Genomic DNA, 18,506 nt, shown 5'->3' with positions numbered 1-18,506 from the left:
AGAAGAATGTGAATTTGAAGAGATAACTTCTTTTGATCTATCTACAGGCAGGGCAAACTTTTATTTACTATTTACTTCTTCTCATCATTCTGCAATGATACTTTTAAGTACTCAAGGCACCTGCCTCATCCCTACCTCAGGATGTCTTATATACTCATGTTTCCTTTTCTATCTTTCAATCTCTTGTACATGTGGAGTCTCTGACTTGCTCGTGTATGTGAGGTTCCCATACATATGTATGTAATAAATTTGGTTATTTTGTTTTGCTAATCTGTCTCATGTCTATTTAATTATTAGACCAGTCAGAAGAGCCTTGAGGATGGAGGAAAGTTTGTTCCTCCCCTATGTCACCTAGTATAAGAAAAATCTCAGGTAAACTGCAAAGTACTATAGTAATAAAATAAAATTACAAGTTCTTTATAACAATTGTTGGTCATTTAAAGAGATGTAATTCCACAGCAGTTTCTATATCTCACAAATATAACTTTCTAACAATGCTAAATATTTGAGAGGACCAAAGTACATTGACAGTAACATATTCTAAATTTACTGAAAATATCTTTTAAAACATTTCAAAATCAAATCATAAAACATCTAGGTAACAACTGAATTGAGGATTACCTCATTCGGACATCCAGAAATAAGATGTTCACATTTAGACCATTTTCCACATGATTCAAACCTAAACAGTGAGAAAAACCATCCAACTCTCTTTATATTATAGTAGACAGCACCTGCGTTCCCTTCCCCTAAGGTTCCATGGAAATGATGAAAGAATACCACAACAGTGCTAGAAATCAGAGTGTATCATCAGAAATCCAGAAATTTGGAAGAATTCCAAGGAGACAGGAAGCAGGAGATGAGAGAAAAAATGCAAAGGAGAAAAGAGCATATGTCACTATCAGTAAGGAGGAAATTCCAGAAGCTCCAATCTCTAATCAACAAATGCAAAGAACAGGAATGAGTCGTGAGGTAATCATGAAGTGATTCATTTAAAAGACTGCATCCCCTGAAGATTGGAAAGTGACTACTCTAGGCTAAAAAAAACTCTGCTGAAGAACCCTAGTCAGATGATTTAGAACTTAAGAGGAGTGATATGAACTTGAAATAAAGTAGTACTCCAAAACTGGCAAGGAGAGGAACAACAAGGAGCAAAATACATTAAAGTGCTCCATCCCCAAAGTCAAGTCCTCCTGACTTTGGCAGTTTGGGGGTTCTCCAGCCTGCCAGGTCCTTCTTGGTCTACACTCCCAACAAAGAAATCTTGCTAACCCATACCACTTAATCAGATTAAACACAGCCAACTCTCTAGGTAAGAGAGTAAGCTGTTAAGAAAACATAGCACCTAACAGGAGAAAAATACCTATACCAGTTTTCTCTACTAGCCATAATAGTCTCTTGTTCATAAACACAAATAGATAAGTCAAGACTAATACCTACTTAAGGAAAACAAGAAGCATGAAAGATAAAGACCAAGATATACAGATCTTTGAGAAAACAGATATAGCCAATCCTCCTCGTTTGCAGATTCTATATTTGTAAATTGACCTATATTCTAAAATTTATTTGTAACTCCAAAAATCCAATAGTTGGGGCTTTCACAGTCATTCACAAACATACCTGAAGCAGCTCTGCAAAAATACTGAGTTGCCTGACATACGTGTTCCATGCTGAGGTAGAAGAGAGCAAGGCTCTGCCATCTCGTCTCAGCTCTCATACTGAAAACAAGTCTCTTTTATCACCACGTTTTCTGCATTTTTGTGCTTTATGTTGGTGAAGGTGTAATCAGAGAAAACGACATCATAACAATTAAAAATGATTGCCAATCCCCCACTGCACCCCAGCCCCTAAAAAATGAATAGATGGTATAAAAATATGTGCCTGGAGAAGAAGCTGGAGATCTGGGAGATAGAGTAGTAAATCTCTAAACAATTTTAAAGAAATAGAGAGTAAATTCAGGAAAAATCAAAGATGAGTTCCAGAAAGACAAAACAGAGATAACAGAAGAGAATAAATTATCAAAGAATCATAAGATATCCCCAATTTGAGACAAGATCTTTTATTTTGAAAAGAACCATTAAGCATCAAGCAGGATGAATCAAAAGAAACAAACACCTAAGAGTATACATCTAGATTTACTTTAATAGTTTTTCGGGGATGGAAGGGACAGAAGAAGGCATGTATATATAGATAAAATACGAGTAGCTCTGAGTTATTATAGCTGGCTGATGCATATTTGAGGATCTATTGTACTTCTACTATTACTTTTGGTATATCTGAAACTTTTCCTAATAAAAAATGTTTTAAAAGAAAATATACCCTGGTTAAATTTTTAAATTCTACTACCTCAAACAACCTACAAAGCAATCCCAGAAGCTTAATGGCCCAAATGCGAAGGGCAAAACCAACAACCTTTCAGAATACACTGGACAACCTCAAGGTGGAAAAGAATTTCTCAAATAAAACATAAAACAACACCATAACAATAAAGGAACAACTAATAAACGTGGCTACGTTAAAATTCAGAACTTTCTGTTGACTATAAAAGTCATCATAGTGTCAAAATGATAAACCACAAACTAGAGAATATGCTTGCAACAGATTTCAAAGTATAAGACAAAAATCCTAAAAACTTTCAGAAAGAACAAGATATCTACAAAAGAACCAACATCTGACTGACCTCAGACTTCTCATTAACAACACCTAAAGTTAAAAAGATACAAAACAGTATCTTTGAAATTCTTACACTTTGAACTTAGAACTCTAAAACTAGCCAAACTACAATTAAGCATGGCATAAAATGAAGACATTTTCAGGTATCTAGAATTCAAAGAGTTTCCCATCCATCCTGTATGAAAAAAATTTACTTTAGGAGGTATGCCACCAAAATGGAAAAAAAACCCCACAAAAACTAAAGACATATGTGATATGAAAATTGTGACAGCCAAGTATAACTCAGAAATAAACAAATCGAGAAAGAAAAAAAGCATTCATCCATCAGAAGTTAACACCAGATTATTCTGTGTGAACAAATTTTCATAAAACAGATTACATTTGCACCTATAATGAGTATTTACATAATCTAATACTGCAAATTTGGTTGTTACTTAATTTTTAGAATCAACTTACAATCAAAACATAACATAAACATTAAATGACAGAATGTAAATACAAATGTTGTAAATCTTGTCAATATACAAGCAACACAACAAAATGTTAGGAAATGGAAGGGGTGAGGTAGAAGTAAAATAAGCTAATTTCCTCTTTTAAAAAGTGAGTCCATATATAGCCTAAAAATTGATAAATCACCAAGTAGAGCAAGACTTCATTTTGAAATTATGATTACCAATATAACTAAAACAACTATCAGCATTTCCACAAACAAGATAGCTAGTGACACCTTGAGAAGTGGAACACTTTATAAATGTGCTAAATTTATCTTTCTTATAGTAAGTATAGATGTATAGCAAGAACCAGAGATAAAAGTAAATCATTAAAAAATAAAATAGTGACTACCAGAATTAAAATCTAATAACAGTACTATTACAGCATTTGTTGTTAGAGGATAGGGGAACTTTTACTTTTCATTTTGTACTCTTCTAGATTATTTGAACTTTTTTCTTTACCAAGTGATTCATTATTCAATTTTAAAAAATAGCTTAATAAAAAGCAACTATGGTATAGTCTTTGGGTCACATTCTATACAGCAATTAAGGGAATAAGGTAGGACTGACTAGATATACCAATATATGGGAAAATGCCCATATTTGTTAAGTTAAAAAGGCAAACTGCAAGGAAAAAAAAAGGTATGTCTATAAATGTCTGTGTTTTGTGTTTATCTGTACATGACAAGATATATCTGTGTTTATTTGTACTTATTTGTTTATAAATGCATTAAATATGTATTTGTACATTCAGGAGAAAAGACCAGAAGGTATACACCAAAATATTTTAAATGGTTAGCTTTTTCTGTTCAGTAGAAATAGGTAGACAAGACTGGTTAGAGGAGAGAGAATTTTTATTCTATGTATTATATATTTTTAAAAAAACAAAACTAAGAAAAGCATTTTTAAGAAAATAAACCATCAAATACTTAGCTTAGCTTAAAAATTACCAATTTATTTTACTAGAATTACATTATCAGTTTCTTCTGTAAGCTTACCTTGAAGGATTCCAAGAAATACAACTACAGCTTAGCTTACATGATATCTCATGCTGCAGAGACCACTGGCTGAGATTCATGACATCTGGTGCCTCATATATTCTTACTATACCATCTGCTGAGCAGGTTGCTAACATAAGACCCATATGCTTAGGAGCAAATTTCACATCGGTAACGGATGTTCTGCTATCCACTAGAGTTGTCCTCTTAACCTGAAAAAAAAATTAACAATTTAAATTATATACAGTAAGTCCACTCCAGCCCCCCACCAACCCTGATCTGAGGTTTCACTACTCATAGTTTCAATTATCAGTGGTCAGCCACAGCCCGAAAATATTAAATGGAATATTCCAGAAATAAAAATTCATAAGGTTTAAATTGCACACCATTCTGAGTAGCATGGTTATCTCTCACCATAAGGCTCAAGACATGATTCATCCCTCTGTCCAGCATACTGACCTCACTTTGTATCAGTACGTAGGCATTGTGTTATCTCACATCATCACAAGAACAATGAATATAATACAATAAGATATGTTGAGAGACCACACTCACATAACTTTTATTACACTATATTGTTATAATTGCTCTATTTTATTGTTGTTGTCAATCTCTTCCTGTGCCTAATTAATATATTAAACTTCATCAAAGGTATATATATATATATATATATGAAAACCCAATATACATAGGGTTTGGTACTACCAGTTTCAGGCATCCACTACATATCTTGGAATGTATCTCCTGCAGATAAGGAGGGACTACTATACAAAAAAAAAAAAAGGATGGTACAGGCCCTAAAATCACACAGAACTCCTCTGTCATTTACTAGGTATATTACCATAACTTGGACCACCACTATGTACTTTTAAGAGAAAGCATTTACTAGAGGCCAAGAGAATGGTACAAAGCTGGCTTGGTGATAATTACAGAATTCCATGATAGCATTTATAAGTTATTTTCTGGTACCTAGATGATTTTTAATTGAAAACATCAATAAAATTTGGAAACCAATAGCCTACTGTCTATCTATGGTTACCAAAATATATCTTAAGGACTCTCAATATTAAAAGAATATTACATAAACTTCAAAGGTAGAATCTTTGCAAATTTTTGTCTACAAACACCACTGAATAATTAATACCAACACAAATGCTGAACCATTAAATGTATTAATGGCAGTTAATTTAATGAGATATAAATAAATATATCTTTTAAGTTCAAATAAAAATCCTTTATATGCCACCACTCCTAAACCTAACTGATCCACCTCAGACTGACTGCTAGAAAAATGACTTCTATAAATTTCCCTTCTTTCCTCTTAAGCAGTTGATTTGTCTTAGAGAGGCCCTAGTACATAGGCAATGAGAGCAATCCCTTCTATCATTAAAAAAGAATTATAAAACAATATGACTAGCATGCAAACTACAAACCTACAGTAATTAAAACAGCATGGTACTGTCATAAGGAGAAACGTATTAACCAACAGAATAGAATAGAGTCCAGAAACAAACGCTGCATATATGGTCAACTGATTTTCAATCGAGGTCCAAGACCATTCAATGGGAAAAGGACAGTCTTTTTGATAAAAGGTACTGGAAACACTGGATATCAAATGCAAAAGAATGATTGGACCTTTACCTCAGACCATACACAAAAATTACCACAACATGAATCAAAGACCTCAATAAAAGAGAAGCTAAAAATATAATGCTCTTAAAACTTTGAGAAAAAGTCTTCATGACATTGAACTTGGCAATGATTTCTTGAATATGACACCAAAAACATAAAAAAAAAGAAAAAAAAACAGACTTCATGAAAATTCAAAACCTGTGCATCAAAGGATACTATCAAGAGAGTGAAAAGACAACTCACAGAATGGGAGAAGATATTACAAATTATATATCTGATAAGGGATTAACATCCACAATATATAAAGAACTAAAACTCAACAACAAAAAATAAATGCCCCAATTAAAAAATGAGCAAAGGACTTGAATAGATATTTCCCTATAGAAGTAACAATTCCAATGGCGGGGGGGGGGGGGGGGGGGCGTACCCCTACACCAACAAACAATTCTCAGACACCAACAAGTCTGAGATGAATTCAACTAAATTCAGGTCAAGGGGCTCAGTCCTACAAAGCTACTCCCACCCACCCATCACTTCAGATGCCAGTCACAATCCCAGGTGGTTACCTGTGCTGCTAACTGATTGGCTATAAATTAGAGGTTCAAGAGCTCCTCCTTAGGTTCAATTTGCTAGAGCTGCTCACAGAACCCTAAAACATTTTACTTACTAGATCACTGATATATTATTATAAAAGAATATAACTCAGGACCAGCCAGATGGAAGAGATGGAAGATACAGGGAAAGGTCAAGGAGCATCCATGCCCTTTCTAGGCATGTCACTCTCCCCAAATCTCCACGTGTTTGCCACCCAGCTCTCCAAACCCTGTCTTTTTGGGGTTCTATGAAGGCCTCCTTTCATAGGTATGATTAATTCATTGGCCCCTTTACCTAGGAACATCTGATTAACTCATTGGCCCCTCCCCTCTTCCAGGAGATTACTGAAAATTCCAACCCTCTAATTGCATGGTTGGCTCCACTGGCAACCAGATCTCATCCTTAGGTGCTTTAGAAAAGTCACACAGTAACATAACAAAATACATCTTTATCACTCTCGACACTCAGCAATTCCAAAGGTTTTGGGAGCTATGAGTCAGGAACCATGAATGTAATTATAAATCACAATATCACAAGATATACAAATGACCAATTAGCTCATAAAAAGATGTTCAACTATTAGGGAAACTGCAATTCAAAACCATAAGACACCACTTCACACTCACTAAGACTCAAAAAACAAAAAGTAAGAAGCACTGGCAAAGATATGGAGTAATTGGAACCCTTGTCCATTACTGGTGGGAATGTAAAATGGTGCAGCCACTGTGGTAAACAGTTTAGTAGTTCTTCGAAAAGTTAAACATAGAACTACCATATGACCCAGCAATTCCACCCCTAGGTATATATCCAAAAGAATTAAATGCAAGGTCTCAAATAGGTGTCTATATGCCAATGCTCACAGCAGCATTATTTACAATAGCTAAAAAGGTGAAAACAACCCAGCATTCCATCCACAGATAAAAGGATAAACAAAATATGGCATATACACACAACAGAATATTATTCAGTCATAAAAGGAATGAGGTTAATATATGCTACAACACAGATGAACCTTGAAAATATTTTGCTTAGTGAAACAAGACAAATATTGTATGATTCCACTTATATGAAGTACCTAGAGCAGTCAAATCCAGAGACAGAAAATAGATTACCAGGGGCTGGAGGAGATACAATTTAATGGTAGAGAGTTTATGTTGGAAATGATGAAAAGTGTGGTATGGATATCACATAGTATTATGTACACAGCATTGTGAATGTAATTATTAGCACTAAATTATACAATTACAAACATTTAAAATTATAAGTATTATGTTAGGTATATTTTATCATAATTTTAAAATGCAGCAGGAAAAAAAAGGTATTGTCAGCATACTGGAATTATGTGAGGAAAAGTAGGAAGGACTGGTAGGAATAGAGAGGAAAACACTGTATTTATGTCCTTATAAAGACATGGAATATCTCCAGAAGGATATACAAAAACAAAAACAAAAACAAAAACAAAAACAAAAAACCTGTAACAGTGATTGCCTCTGGGAGAGAACTATGTGACCACAGAAGAAGAAGTTCTCACTGCATACAGTTTTCTGTATCTTTTAAATTTTATACCTGTGGCTGAATATCTATTGTGAAAAATAAAGAGGAAAAAAAAGAAAACATAGGGATGGGTCTTAAAGGTAGCCTAGTTCAATTCTCTCACTTTATAGACAAGAACCTGAGCAGCAAACACATTATACTCTTGCCTGAAATTCAAACGCCCAATCAGGGAAGAGCTAGAGTTAAAGCAGCAGCAGATAAAGAAGAGTATCTTTTGTAAAAAAAAAAAAAAGAAAAAAAAAGAAAAGAAAGAAAGAAAAAAAGAAAAGGTAATCACAAAAGAGAAAAAAAGATTTTTAGAATTTTAGAGTATACTAAGTATTTGACAAAGCGAATACTCTAGATTCATCATGAAAGTCACAATTAAACAATGCCATGGGTATTCCTGAGTACCATTTCAGGCCCAACACAATATCAAATAAAGAAGTAGGAGAAAAACATGTTAGAAACAAAGATGGAATTGACGAACATAGAGGGAAGTGGTAACACCTTATCAAGTGCCTGAAGTGTTCTTGAGAAAACTAATGCTCCTTGGATGATCGTGCCCCACCCAAACCTTTTCCCCAAAAAATGAATGAAAATGAACGAATATCTCACCCAATGACTCTGTCCTCGCAGTTTATCATTCGATTCTCCTACTATTTCTTCCCATACGGCAGCTGTTCGGTCAAAAGAACAGGAAGCCAAAACCTGTCCAAATTCAGGATGTGCCCATGTCACACGCCACACAGACCCACTATGTGTCTAAGTGATTAAAAATAAAAAACAAAAACTGAGTTTACTCATATTTCACACATATAAGGTTTTACTTGAGGAAACAGAATAGATATGTTTACTTCAGTAAGAAGAGAAAGCGATTCAATTTAACATTTAAATAAAAAGTTAAACTAGAACTTTTTAACTTAAAAATATTCTACATTTAGGACTGTAGCCCTTCTGGAATGAAGTTCTTCTAACATTTTACTGATAAAGAAAAACCCAGGTGGATAAAGTTGACTTTTTCCAGTGCTAATAATTACAGAGATCGGCTTCAGAGTTTAGCCTGACCAAGCTTTTAAACAGATTCTACAAGTCCGCTATTTTTTTTTTATTTGTAAATTATCTCTACAGGAAACATCCACCTAGTAAAATAAATAAAAGTAAAATAAAATAAATAAGCAAATAAAATTATTTGCCTAACAGTATACAGAAACTACAGCAACAAAATGCTTAAATGATTCTGATGTCTGTCTCAATAAACTATTCTAGGAAAAGAAGGAATGGGTGAGCAAATACAGAGAAGCCCAAATCCTTATATTCTGAGAAAATAAAGCTCAGTAACAGTATCCTTATATGTGAAAAATGTCAAATTACTATTCAACTCCTCATATTGATAAAAAAAGAAAAAGAAAAAAACATCTTAAAGAATTTCACATCAACTGAATTTCATTTCTGCTTTCCAGTAAAAATACCATTTGACAAGCATCAGCCCACCAATTATGTTCACAAAATCTGTTTCACGCTTCTGCATATCTAACACTTTTACACTCAACAATCTCAGAATACTTCCATAATTTATTAATTTCTACATGGTAACAATGCCATCAACCAAAGATAAACTTTACACCCTTATTTTTTATCCTTTGTCCATTTTTTCTGGTTTCGCCTTTAATTCTTGTTTATACAGACTATCAAGTAAAATGCACTAGGGCAGTGAGATTTTGTTAAATGTCAAATTCCCAGTAAAGCACAATCTAACAAATAAGGGTTACAGAAAAATGTTCATCGCAATAAAAATACAACTTAAAAATCCATTAGTTAAGCAAAACAGAATACATTTGTTGGTATAATTTGAGTCTTATTGCTATATTTATGTTTTTAAAGAGCCTTTGAAAACATACCAAAGTACTTATGAAATATTTTGTTAAACTGAAAAGCAAGAAATAGGGGTTTCTTTTTGGAATGATAGAAAGTTTTGGAACTAAATAGAGGTGGTAGCTGTACAACACTATCAGTGGAATAAATGCCACTGAACTGTTTACTTTAAAATGATTAACTTTATGTTGTATAAATGTCATCTCAAAAAAAGGAAGCAGGCAAAAGATTTAGATAGACACTTCACTAGAGAAGATATATGAATGGAGAATAAGCACATGAACACATAATCAACACTGTTAGTCATTTAGGGCATACAAATCAAAACCAAATGCAATACCACTTCACATGCACTAATATGGCTATAATCAAAAAAGAGAGAAAATATCAAGTGTACAGGAGGATACAGAGAAACTGGAACTCTCATATATTTCTTGGTGGAAATATAAAATGGTACAGGCACTTTGGAAAACAATTTGGCAGTTTCTTAGAAAGTTAAAACATATACAACTTAGCAATGCCACTCCTCAATATCCACCTAAGAGAAATAAAATGTAAATCCATCTACACAAAGACTTATATGACATGTTCAAAACAGCATCATTCATAATTTTCAAAAACTAGAAACAGTTCACATGTCCATGAACTGGTTAATAAACAAACAAAACGTGGCTTTTTAATACTCTTCAGCATTACAAAGATTTGAACTATTGACACATGTCACGACATGAATGAACCTCAAAAATATACTAAAAGAAAGTAGCCAGGCACAAAGGTAAAAATATAGAGACAGAAAACAGTTCAGTGGTTGCCTGGGGCTTGGGAGGGGAATGAGGATTGACCACAAATGGGCATAATGGAAATTTCAGGGTTGAAGGAAGTATTCTAAAAATAGATTGTGGTTATGATTGCATAACTGCATAAATTTACTAAAACTCACTGAACTGTACATTTAAAACTTATGACTCTTAAGGTATGTAAAATTCTATTTGAGTAAAGTTATTTTTTAAAAAAATAAAGAAATAAAACTACATATGAAACATCACAGCTATTAAAAGTATATAAATAAGAAATAAATAGTAAAATGCTAAAAAGAATTATGTTAGAATGCTACAGAATTACAAATTTTCTTACTCTCAAATTTTCTAAATTGTATTTCTGTCACTTTAGCAGTGAAAAATGTTAAATATCTTTTTAGGAAAAAAAGTATAAATTATATAATTCTCTCAAAGTTGAATAACAAGTCACTGATACTACCAAATAAACAATAAACATTTCAATTTTTTAAAAATTCACTGTAAAAAAACTAACCTTCCAGCTAGCAGTACAATGCCAATCTCCACTTTCACTTTTATCCCAAACCTATAAAAAAATTAAAACAGATATTTTATGCAAAGAATTCCTAAAAATTAATATGAAAAACTGAAGACAGAATTAAGACTGAATCAATATTAGGGCAAAGAAGAAGAACATGAATTCACAGAAGAATACAACCAATAAATAAACATTCGTTTTCATTCAATGAAATACTTATTGAAAACCTTGGATGTGCCAGGCACTGGGTTAAGCACTGAGGGGTCAAGGAGTCTACACTCTAATATGTAACAAAGTCAATTACAATTATAGTCAAGTCTTGTTATTTGCCATAGTTATGTTCTCTATGTTGCTGTGAACACTGAATTAACAAATACTGAACCACTGCTCTTAGGAGAAATATAAGGTGAGATTCACAGGAGTCTCTGGTCACAACATATTTGTCAACTAACCAATACATAACCTTTTTGTGTTTATATGTGTTTAAAGAGACCTTATTTGGCATATATTATTGATTCATTAACATCTACTTCTGGGTATATACCCATAAGAGTTAAAAAGCAGGATTTCACAGTGACATCAGCATCGTGGCAGAATGAGAAGACTTCTTGGTCTGTCCCCTTAAAGTTACAAGTCGGACAACTACAATTTAACAAAGCATCTCCTGTTCAACACACAAACATGTCTGAGATTCACACATTGAGATATCTGAAAGTAGGCATATGGGAGCAAGCAGGGAAGGAAGGATGGAGAGAAGGATCTGCAGAGAGACTGGAGCTGTGGACACAATCTAGTAGGTGCCTGCAGTGAATGCAGCTGATACAGTAGCAGTGGAGGGCCGGATCTCAGTCTTCACTTGGCAGCCTGGATAGGGCCAGCAGGGCAGAGGCAGCATTCCATACTGAGTGGCCAATACACAATGCAGCTAAACCCTAAACCCAGTGGGAAAAAACAAAGCCACAGCCTTGCAAATCCACCTTCCCTACTCCTTCCCCACCCACTGCAGGAGAATCCAGTATTGGCAGCTGGGATACCTCAGATAGTATAGTGCAGCTAGCAGCCTATGGCTGTAAGGAAGCAGTGCTGGAAAATCATAAGCCTGGAGTCCCACTGCCAACCATATCCCATCACAGGGGTAGTGACCTGAGACCAAGGTGACCTAGTCACTGAAGGGATGGCCACCTCCTTGGGGAATACTGGGCATTTTCCACAGCTGAGGCAACACTACACCACCATGATCCCACAAGTCCCTGCAGTGCAGGTCAAACAAAACCTTAAGCTATAACACTATCTACTGGAAAATAAAAGATCTCTACTTATCGATCTGCTAAATTGTTAAAGCAAAATAGTACCTAAAAAAGTAGTTTTCAATTTCTCAAATGCCCAGAGAAATAATCTATCAAATACCACAAATAACCAAGGCAACAGGGTAGCTCAGAAAGAAAATGAATAGTCTCCAGAAAACAAACTTAAAGGCATGGAAGACTGGGATTTAAATAACAGCAAATTCAAGATTGTAGTTTTTTAAAAACTCAACCAACTACAAGAAAATTCAAAAGCAGTTCAGTGAGCTCAGGACTAAAGTCAATAAACAGAAGGAGTACTTTACCAAAGAGACTGAAACTATAAAAAAGAACCAACCAAATCTAGAGATGAAAAACTCAATATATGACATGAAGAATGAATTAGAGAGCTCAGAAAATAGAGCAGACTACATGGAAGAGTTACTAATCTTTAAGATAAAAATAGAAATGACTCAGGTGGAAGAGAGAGAATTGATATAAGAATTCTTTGACTCCATCAATAAAGAGCAATATTAAGAATGAGTATACCCAAAGGAAAAAAGATGGAGAAGTGAACAGAGAGCCCATTCAAACGAATAATTGATGAGAACTTTCTAAACCTATGTAAAGAGCTGGACCCTTGAATCCAAGAAGCTAACAGAGCACATAGTTATCTCAATGCAAAAAGACCTTCCCCAAGACACATTATATTAAAACTCTTGAAAGTTAATGACAAAGAAAAAATTCTCAAGGCAGCCAAGGAGGAAAAGACTATAACCTATGAAGGAAACTCCATTAGGCTATCATCGGATTTTTTTTAGCAGAAATCTTACAACCTAGGAGAGGGTAGAAATAAACTTTCAAAATATTGAAAAAAAGAAATCACCAGCCAAGAATAATATATCCAGCAAAGTTCCCCTTTAGATATGAAAAAGAAATAAAGGCTTTTCCAGACAAACTAAAGCTGAGGGAATTTATCACCACAACACCCGCATTACAAGAAATGTTGAAAAGAGCTCTTCTACCTAGAACAAAAAGAAAGAAGGAAACAAAACTGTGAGTAAGATGATAGACAGAAGTGGAAAACTGCAACTCTAGTTTGGAATAAGGTATTAAACAATTATAATATAAAGGTCAAAAGGAATAAAAGCATTTTTTAACAAAGACTACAGCTTCTGCAATTTGGAAATGAACACACAGATTATAAAGGGGTAACGTAATAACAAAAACATAAAAGGGGACAGCGAAAAGGACTGAATTTGCACAGGTGAATGTAGAGAAGATGCAATCAGAAAAAAAAAAGGACTATTATACATATGAAAATATTTTTTGCATAAACCTAAAGGTAATTACAAAAACTCTACAAACAAAAATCTGAGACAAATGACACAAAAAAAGGATAGCACAGGAAAAAAAAAAATCATAGAACACCACCAAACTAAAATAGTAGAAAGAAATACAAGGGAAAGGAAACAATGGAGATAGAACAATCAAAAAACAAAAACAAAAACAAAAGATAAAACGGCTGTATTATGTCCCTATATGTCAATAATAAACCTAAACGTAAATGGACTGAACTGATCAATTAAAAGGCATAAAGTAGCGGGATAGGTTAAAAAAAAAAAAAAAACAAGACCCAACTATATGCTGCCTCAAGGAGACCTATCTCAGCTACAAAGTCAAACAGATTCAAAGTGATGGGGTAGAAGATGATATTCGAAGCAAATGGCATCCAGAGAAAAGCAGGTGTAGCCGTGCTTGTTTCTGACAAAATACATTTCAAGATAAAAAAGTAACAAGAGACAAAGATGGACACTGTATAATGATAAAGGGAATATTTTATCGAGAATACGTAACACTTATCAATATATATGCACCAAACCTGGGAGCACTAAAATATATAAAACAATTACTAACAGACCTAAAGGAAGAAATTGACAAAAATACAATTGCAGTAGGGAACTCAAATACCCCACTGACAGCAAACAGAAAGTCAATAAAGAAATTATTGGCCTTAAATGACACATTAAACCGAACAGACATAATCGTCATACAGAGGTATCACACTGTCTGACTTCAAATTATACTACAAAGCTACAATAATCAAAACGGTATGGTATTGGCAGAAAACTAGACACACAAACCAAAAGAGCAGACTTGAGAGCCCAGAAGTAAACCCACACATGAACAGGCAACTAATTTTCAACAAAGGAGCCAAAAATATACAATGGAGAAAGGGAAGCCTCTTCAGTAAATGGTATTGGGGAAACTGGAAAGCCACATGCAAGAGAATGTAACTAGACTGCTAATGACCCCATACACAAAAATCAACTCAAAATAAATTAAAGACGAATATAAGAGCTGAATTAAAATACATAGAAGAAAACATAGGTACTAAACTTATGAACCTTGATCTCAGATGTTTTTTTTCTGAACTTGACCCCAAAGGCAAAGGAAGTAAAAACAAACGAGACTACATCAAACTAGAAAGATTCTGCACAGCAAAAGTAACCATCGAAACAAAAAGGCAACCAACCAACGAGAGAAGACATTTGCCAACAACACCTCCAATAAGGAACTAATACCCAAAATATATAAAGACCTCATATAACTCAACAACAAAAAAGCAAACAAACCAATTAAAAAATGGCCAGAGGGCCTGAACACTTTTCCCAAGAAAACTCACAATGGCCAACAGGTATATGAAAAGATTCTCAACTTCATTAGCTAAAAGGGAAATGCAATCAAAGCCACAGTAAGATACCACCCCACAGCTGTCAGAACAGCAACTATCAATAACGCAAGAAACAACAAGAGTTCCAGAAGACATGGAGAAAGGGAACCCTCGTACACTGCTGATGGGAATGTAAGCTGGTACAGCCTCCATAGAAAACAGAAAAAAATTAGGAATGGAGCTACCATATGACCCAGCAACCCCTCTTCTGGTATCTACCCCAAAAATTTGAAATTACTTGTTTTTAAAACTATGCGTACCCTTATGTTCACTGCACCATTCATTACAACAGCCAAGACATGGAAACCTAAGTGTCCTTCGATGGATGACTGTATAAAGATGTGGTACATACATATATTGGAATACTAGTCAACCTTAAAAAATGATGAAAAAGTATCGCTGGCGACAACATGGATGGATCATGAGAACATCATATTAAGTGAAATAAGTCAGACAAAAAAGAACAAGAACATATGATTTCATTCATATGTGGGATATAAAATAGAAAGCAAAAAATGAACAAACAAAACAAACTCATAGACACAGACAGCAGTATAGTGGTTACTAGAGAGTAAGCAGGTGAGAAAGAATAAAGAGGGTAAAAGAAGGGTACAGTGACAGAAATATCTTGACTTTGAGTGGTGAGCACACAATGCATTATACAAATGATGTATTATAAAATTGTACTCCTTAAACTTATAATGTGATCAACTAATCCTAATCCCAATAAATTTAATTTAAAAATAAATAAAAGGCAGGGTTTCAAAGAGATATTTGTACACTCACATTCATAGCAGCATTATTTACAATAGCTAGAATGCAGAAGCAACCCAAGTCCATGGACAGTGGAATGATAAGCAAAATGTGGTATACACAATACATAAAATGGAACATTCAGGCTTAAAAAGAAAACTGACATATGCCACGTGTACAAAAGTAAAAGAAAACATTAAACTAAGTTAAACAAGCCTGTCACAAAAATGATAAAATGTATGATTCCACTTAAATGAGGTACCTAGAGTAACCAAATTCATAAACACAGAAAGCAAAATAGTGGTTGCCAGGGGATGGAGAGTTTAATGGATACTGAGTTTCAGTTCTGCAAAATGAAAAAGTCCTGGAAATGGTGGTGATGGTTGCAGAAAGATGTGAATGTACCTAATACCACTTAACTGTACACTTAAAAATGGTTAAGATGATAAATTTTATTACGTGTATTTTATCACATAAAACTTTTAAAGAAAAATTGTAATGATAATGCCCAACATGGAAAATGATGCTTTCAAATCAATACTCTCACTGGCAGTGTAAAACAGACACCTTCAAAAAGGCAATTTGCCAATTACTCTCAACAGCTTTTAAAATATTCACTAATTTCTTACTGGAATGAGTCTAAGGAAATGATACAAAATATATAAAAAGCTAAACGAAGATCTTCATTGCAACACTACTCTGACAAAATCTACAAATTAAAAGATTCAGTAATAAGTGAACGATTAAAAAAAAAGTACCTCTTCAGCTAACACATTAATTAATGCAATATTCACAATAGCCAAAAAGTGGATGAATGGATAGACAAAATGCAGTGTATAGATACAAAATATTATTCAACCTTAAAAACGAAATTGATACATGCTACAAACTTGAAAACATCATGGTAAGTTAAATGAACCAGACACAAAATATCAAATATGATTCCATTTATATGAGGTACCCAGAATAGTCAAATTTATAGAGAAAAAGTGAGAGCTGACCAGCAGCTGGGGGAAAAAGGGAAGAGGGAGCTACTAGGTACAGAGTTTCTGTTTAGGATGAAAATAACTTTCTGGGGAGTATAGTGGTGATGGTTGCACAGCAATGTGAATACTGTGCTTACTGCTATTGAACTGTAACATACACTTTAAAATGGTTAGTTTACCACAATAAAAAAAAAAAATGTTTTTATGTGATTCCAAACCTTTTACAGGTAAAAGCACTATTTGATGAATTTGGCGGCACAAATCGTTTTTAAAAAGAAAAACTAGTTATGATTATCTATGAGGGATCGCTGATATCATACTTGTGAAAAACAATGAGTAAACACTGTCCTTCGGATTTTCAGCTATTTCGAAGTTGTGGAGAATGCAAATACTCCACACACCAGCCTTCAAGTCTGTTACTGTTTACCCTGCATCTTTGAGGTTCCTAAATCCCAAATACCCTCGTATAGAAGAAATTCTGCTTGTCACGGACGTTTACAGGAACTTTATTAAACACACTCCAATGCCTCTATAGATGAACTTCACTGGATGTAAACGGATTGGTACTTTTCTTTCATCGCGAAACAAAACGAGCCTCCTATCGCTACACAAGGAGAGAATTATCTCCCCAGGTGAGGTACCCAGAACTCAGAACACAACGCGAACTGACTGCCTTACAGGAACCAGGGGTCAGTCCTCTCACTGAGCAAGCACGGTTAACGCAGGACAGCTGCTGCCAGAACTCCGCGGACGGGCACACGCGCACTGGGCACAGGGCTGAGAGAGCTCCCCGGCTCCCGCCCACCGGGACGCGATAGCGCGAACTCGGGAAACCCCCTACTCCCAGTTTCCCCGGCGGCGGCAGCGGCAGCGGCGGGAGCGCGCACGCGGCCAAGACGCTCTGCGCAGGCGCACGGCAGCACGCGCGCCGGCGGCGCCCGTGACCCCAGGGTGAGGGGCCGAGCATGGCGGAGCAGGCCCCCTACCGGTGCTCGCCTGCTTCCTTTGGGTCCAGGCTTCGTACCTGGAGGCGCGCCTCGATATCAAAAGTGGTACCCTTTCAGAGCGCCGGTCTCTCCGCTCCGCGTACGCTCCCACTCCCCTGCTTCGGACTCCGCCCCGCCCGAAGGCTCCCCGCGTACCTTGACACTCTGGTCGCTGGAACAAGTCGCCATCCGCCGCCCGTGAAAGTCGAAAGAAACATCATGAATAAGATCCTTATGGTCCGCCGCTATGCTGCGTGCCACAAACATGACCTCCGCCGGGCCCGTGCTTCCTCCGAATGCCCCTCCCCCCTCAAAAGTGGGACACTAGCCACCAGGACACGGGCCACCAGGACGTGCACGGAGCGCGTCGCCTGCGCGCGCCCGCGCCCCGCCCTTCTTCCCATCATGCCCCGCGAGGCCGCCGCGACAGCGACTGCGCCTCCCCCAGGAGTTCTGTGGTGCATGGCCGTGGTCCTCCGGTCGGTTGGGTTTGCGGTGCTTTGATAAAAGTAAAAATTAATCGTTGAAGTATTGAAATTGAGAGAAACGCTAAAGTTAAAATTGTCATACACAGTCCTCGAACTTGAGTCAATTCTGGTCAGCGTTTCGATCGATTTACCCCGAGACGGGGCGAATGCTAGGAGCGAGTAGAGA

The 18,506-nt window shown here is 35.7% G+C and overlaps 1 protein-coding gene across 3 annotated transcripts in view; it reads right to left on the bottom strand.

Moving 5' to 3' along the window:
• The window catches only part of SEH1L (SEH1 like nucleoporin), a 28,639-nt gene extending 10,403 nt beyond the window's left edge, over nucleotides 1–18,236 (bottom strand). The window contains exons 1-4 of one of the 3 annotated variants that reach the window (XM_011381313.2): nucleotides 18,009–18,234; nucleotides 11,108–11,158; nucleotides 8,540–8,686; nucleotides 4,163–4,374 (exon numbers count right to left, since the gene is read on the bottom strand). In XM_011381313.2, coding sequence (XP_011379615.1) covers nucleotides 4,163–4,374; nucleotides 8,540–8,686; nucleotides 11,108–11,158; nucleotides 18,009–18,119 — 521 coding nt within the window. In that variant the 5' untranslated portion in view covers nucleotides 18,120–18,234. Of the gene's footprint in view, nucleotides 1–4,162; nucleotides 4,375–8,539; nucleotides 8,687–11,107; nucleotides 11,159–18,008 lie in introns of all 3 variants that reach the window. The other 2 variants (XM_011381314.2, XM_011381315.2) reach the window with 2 other exon arrangements.
• Nucleotides 18,237–18,506: the final 270 nt, after the last annotated feature.

Source organism: Pteropus vampyrus, unplaced genomic scaffold (genome assembly GCF_000151845.1).
Source record: "Pteropus vampyrus isolate Shadow unplaced genomic scaffold, Pvam_2.0 Scaffold434, whole genome shotgun sequence".
NCBI classification, from domain to species: Eukaryota; Metazoa; Chordata; class Mammalia; order Chiroptera; family Pteropodidae; genus Pteropus; species Pteropus vampyrus.
The sequence above is the reverse complement of the archived record's forward strand: the minus strand, read 5'-3'. Positions and strand labels throughout refer to the sequence as shown.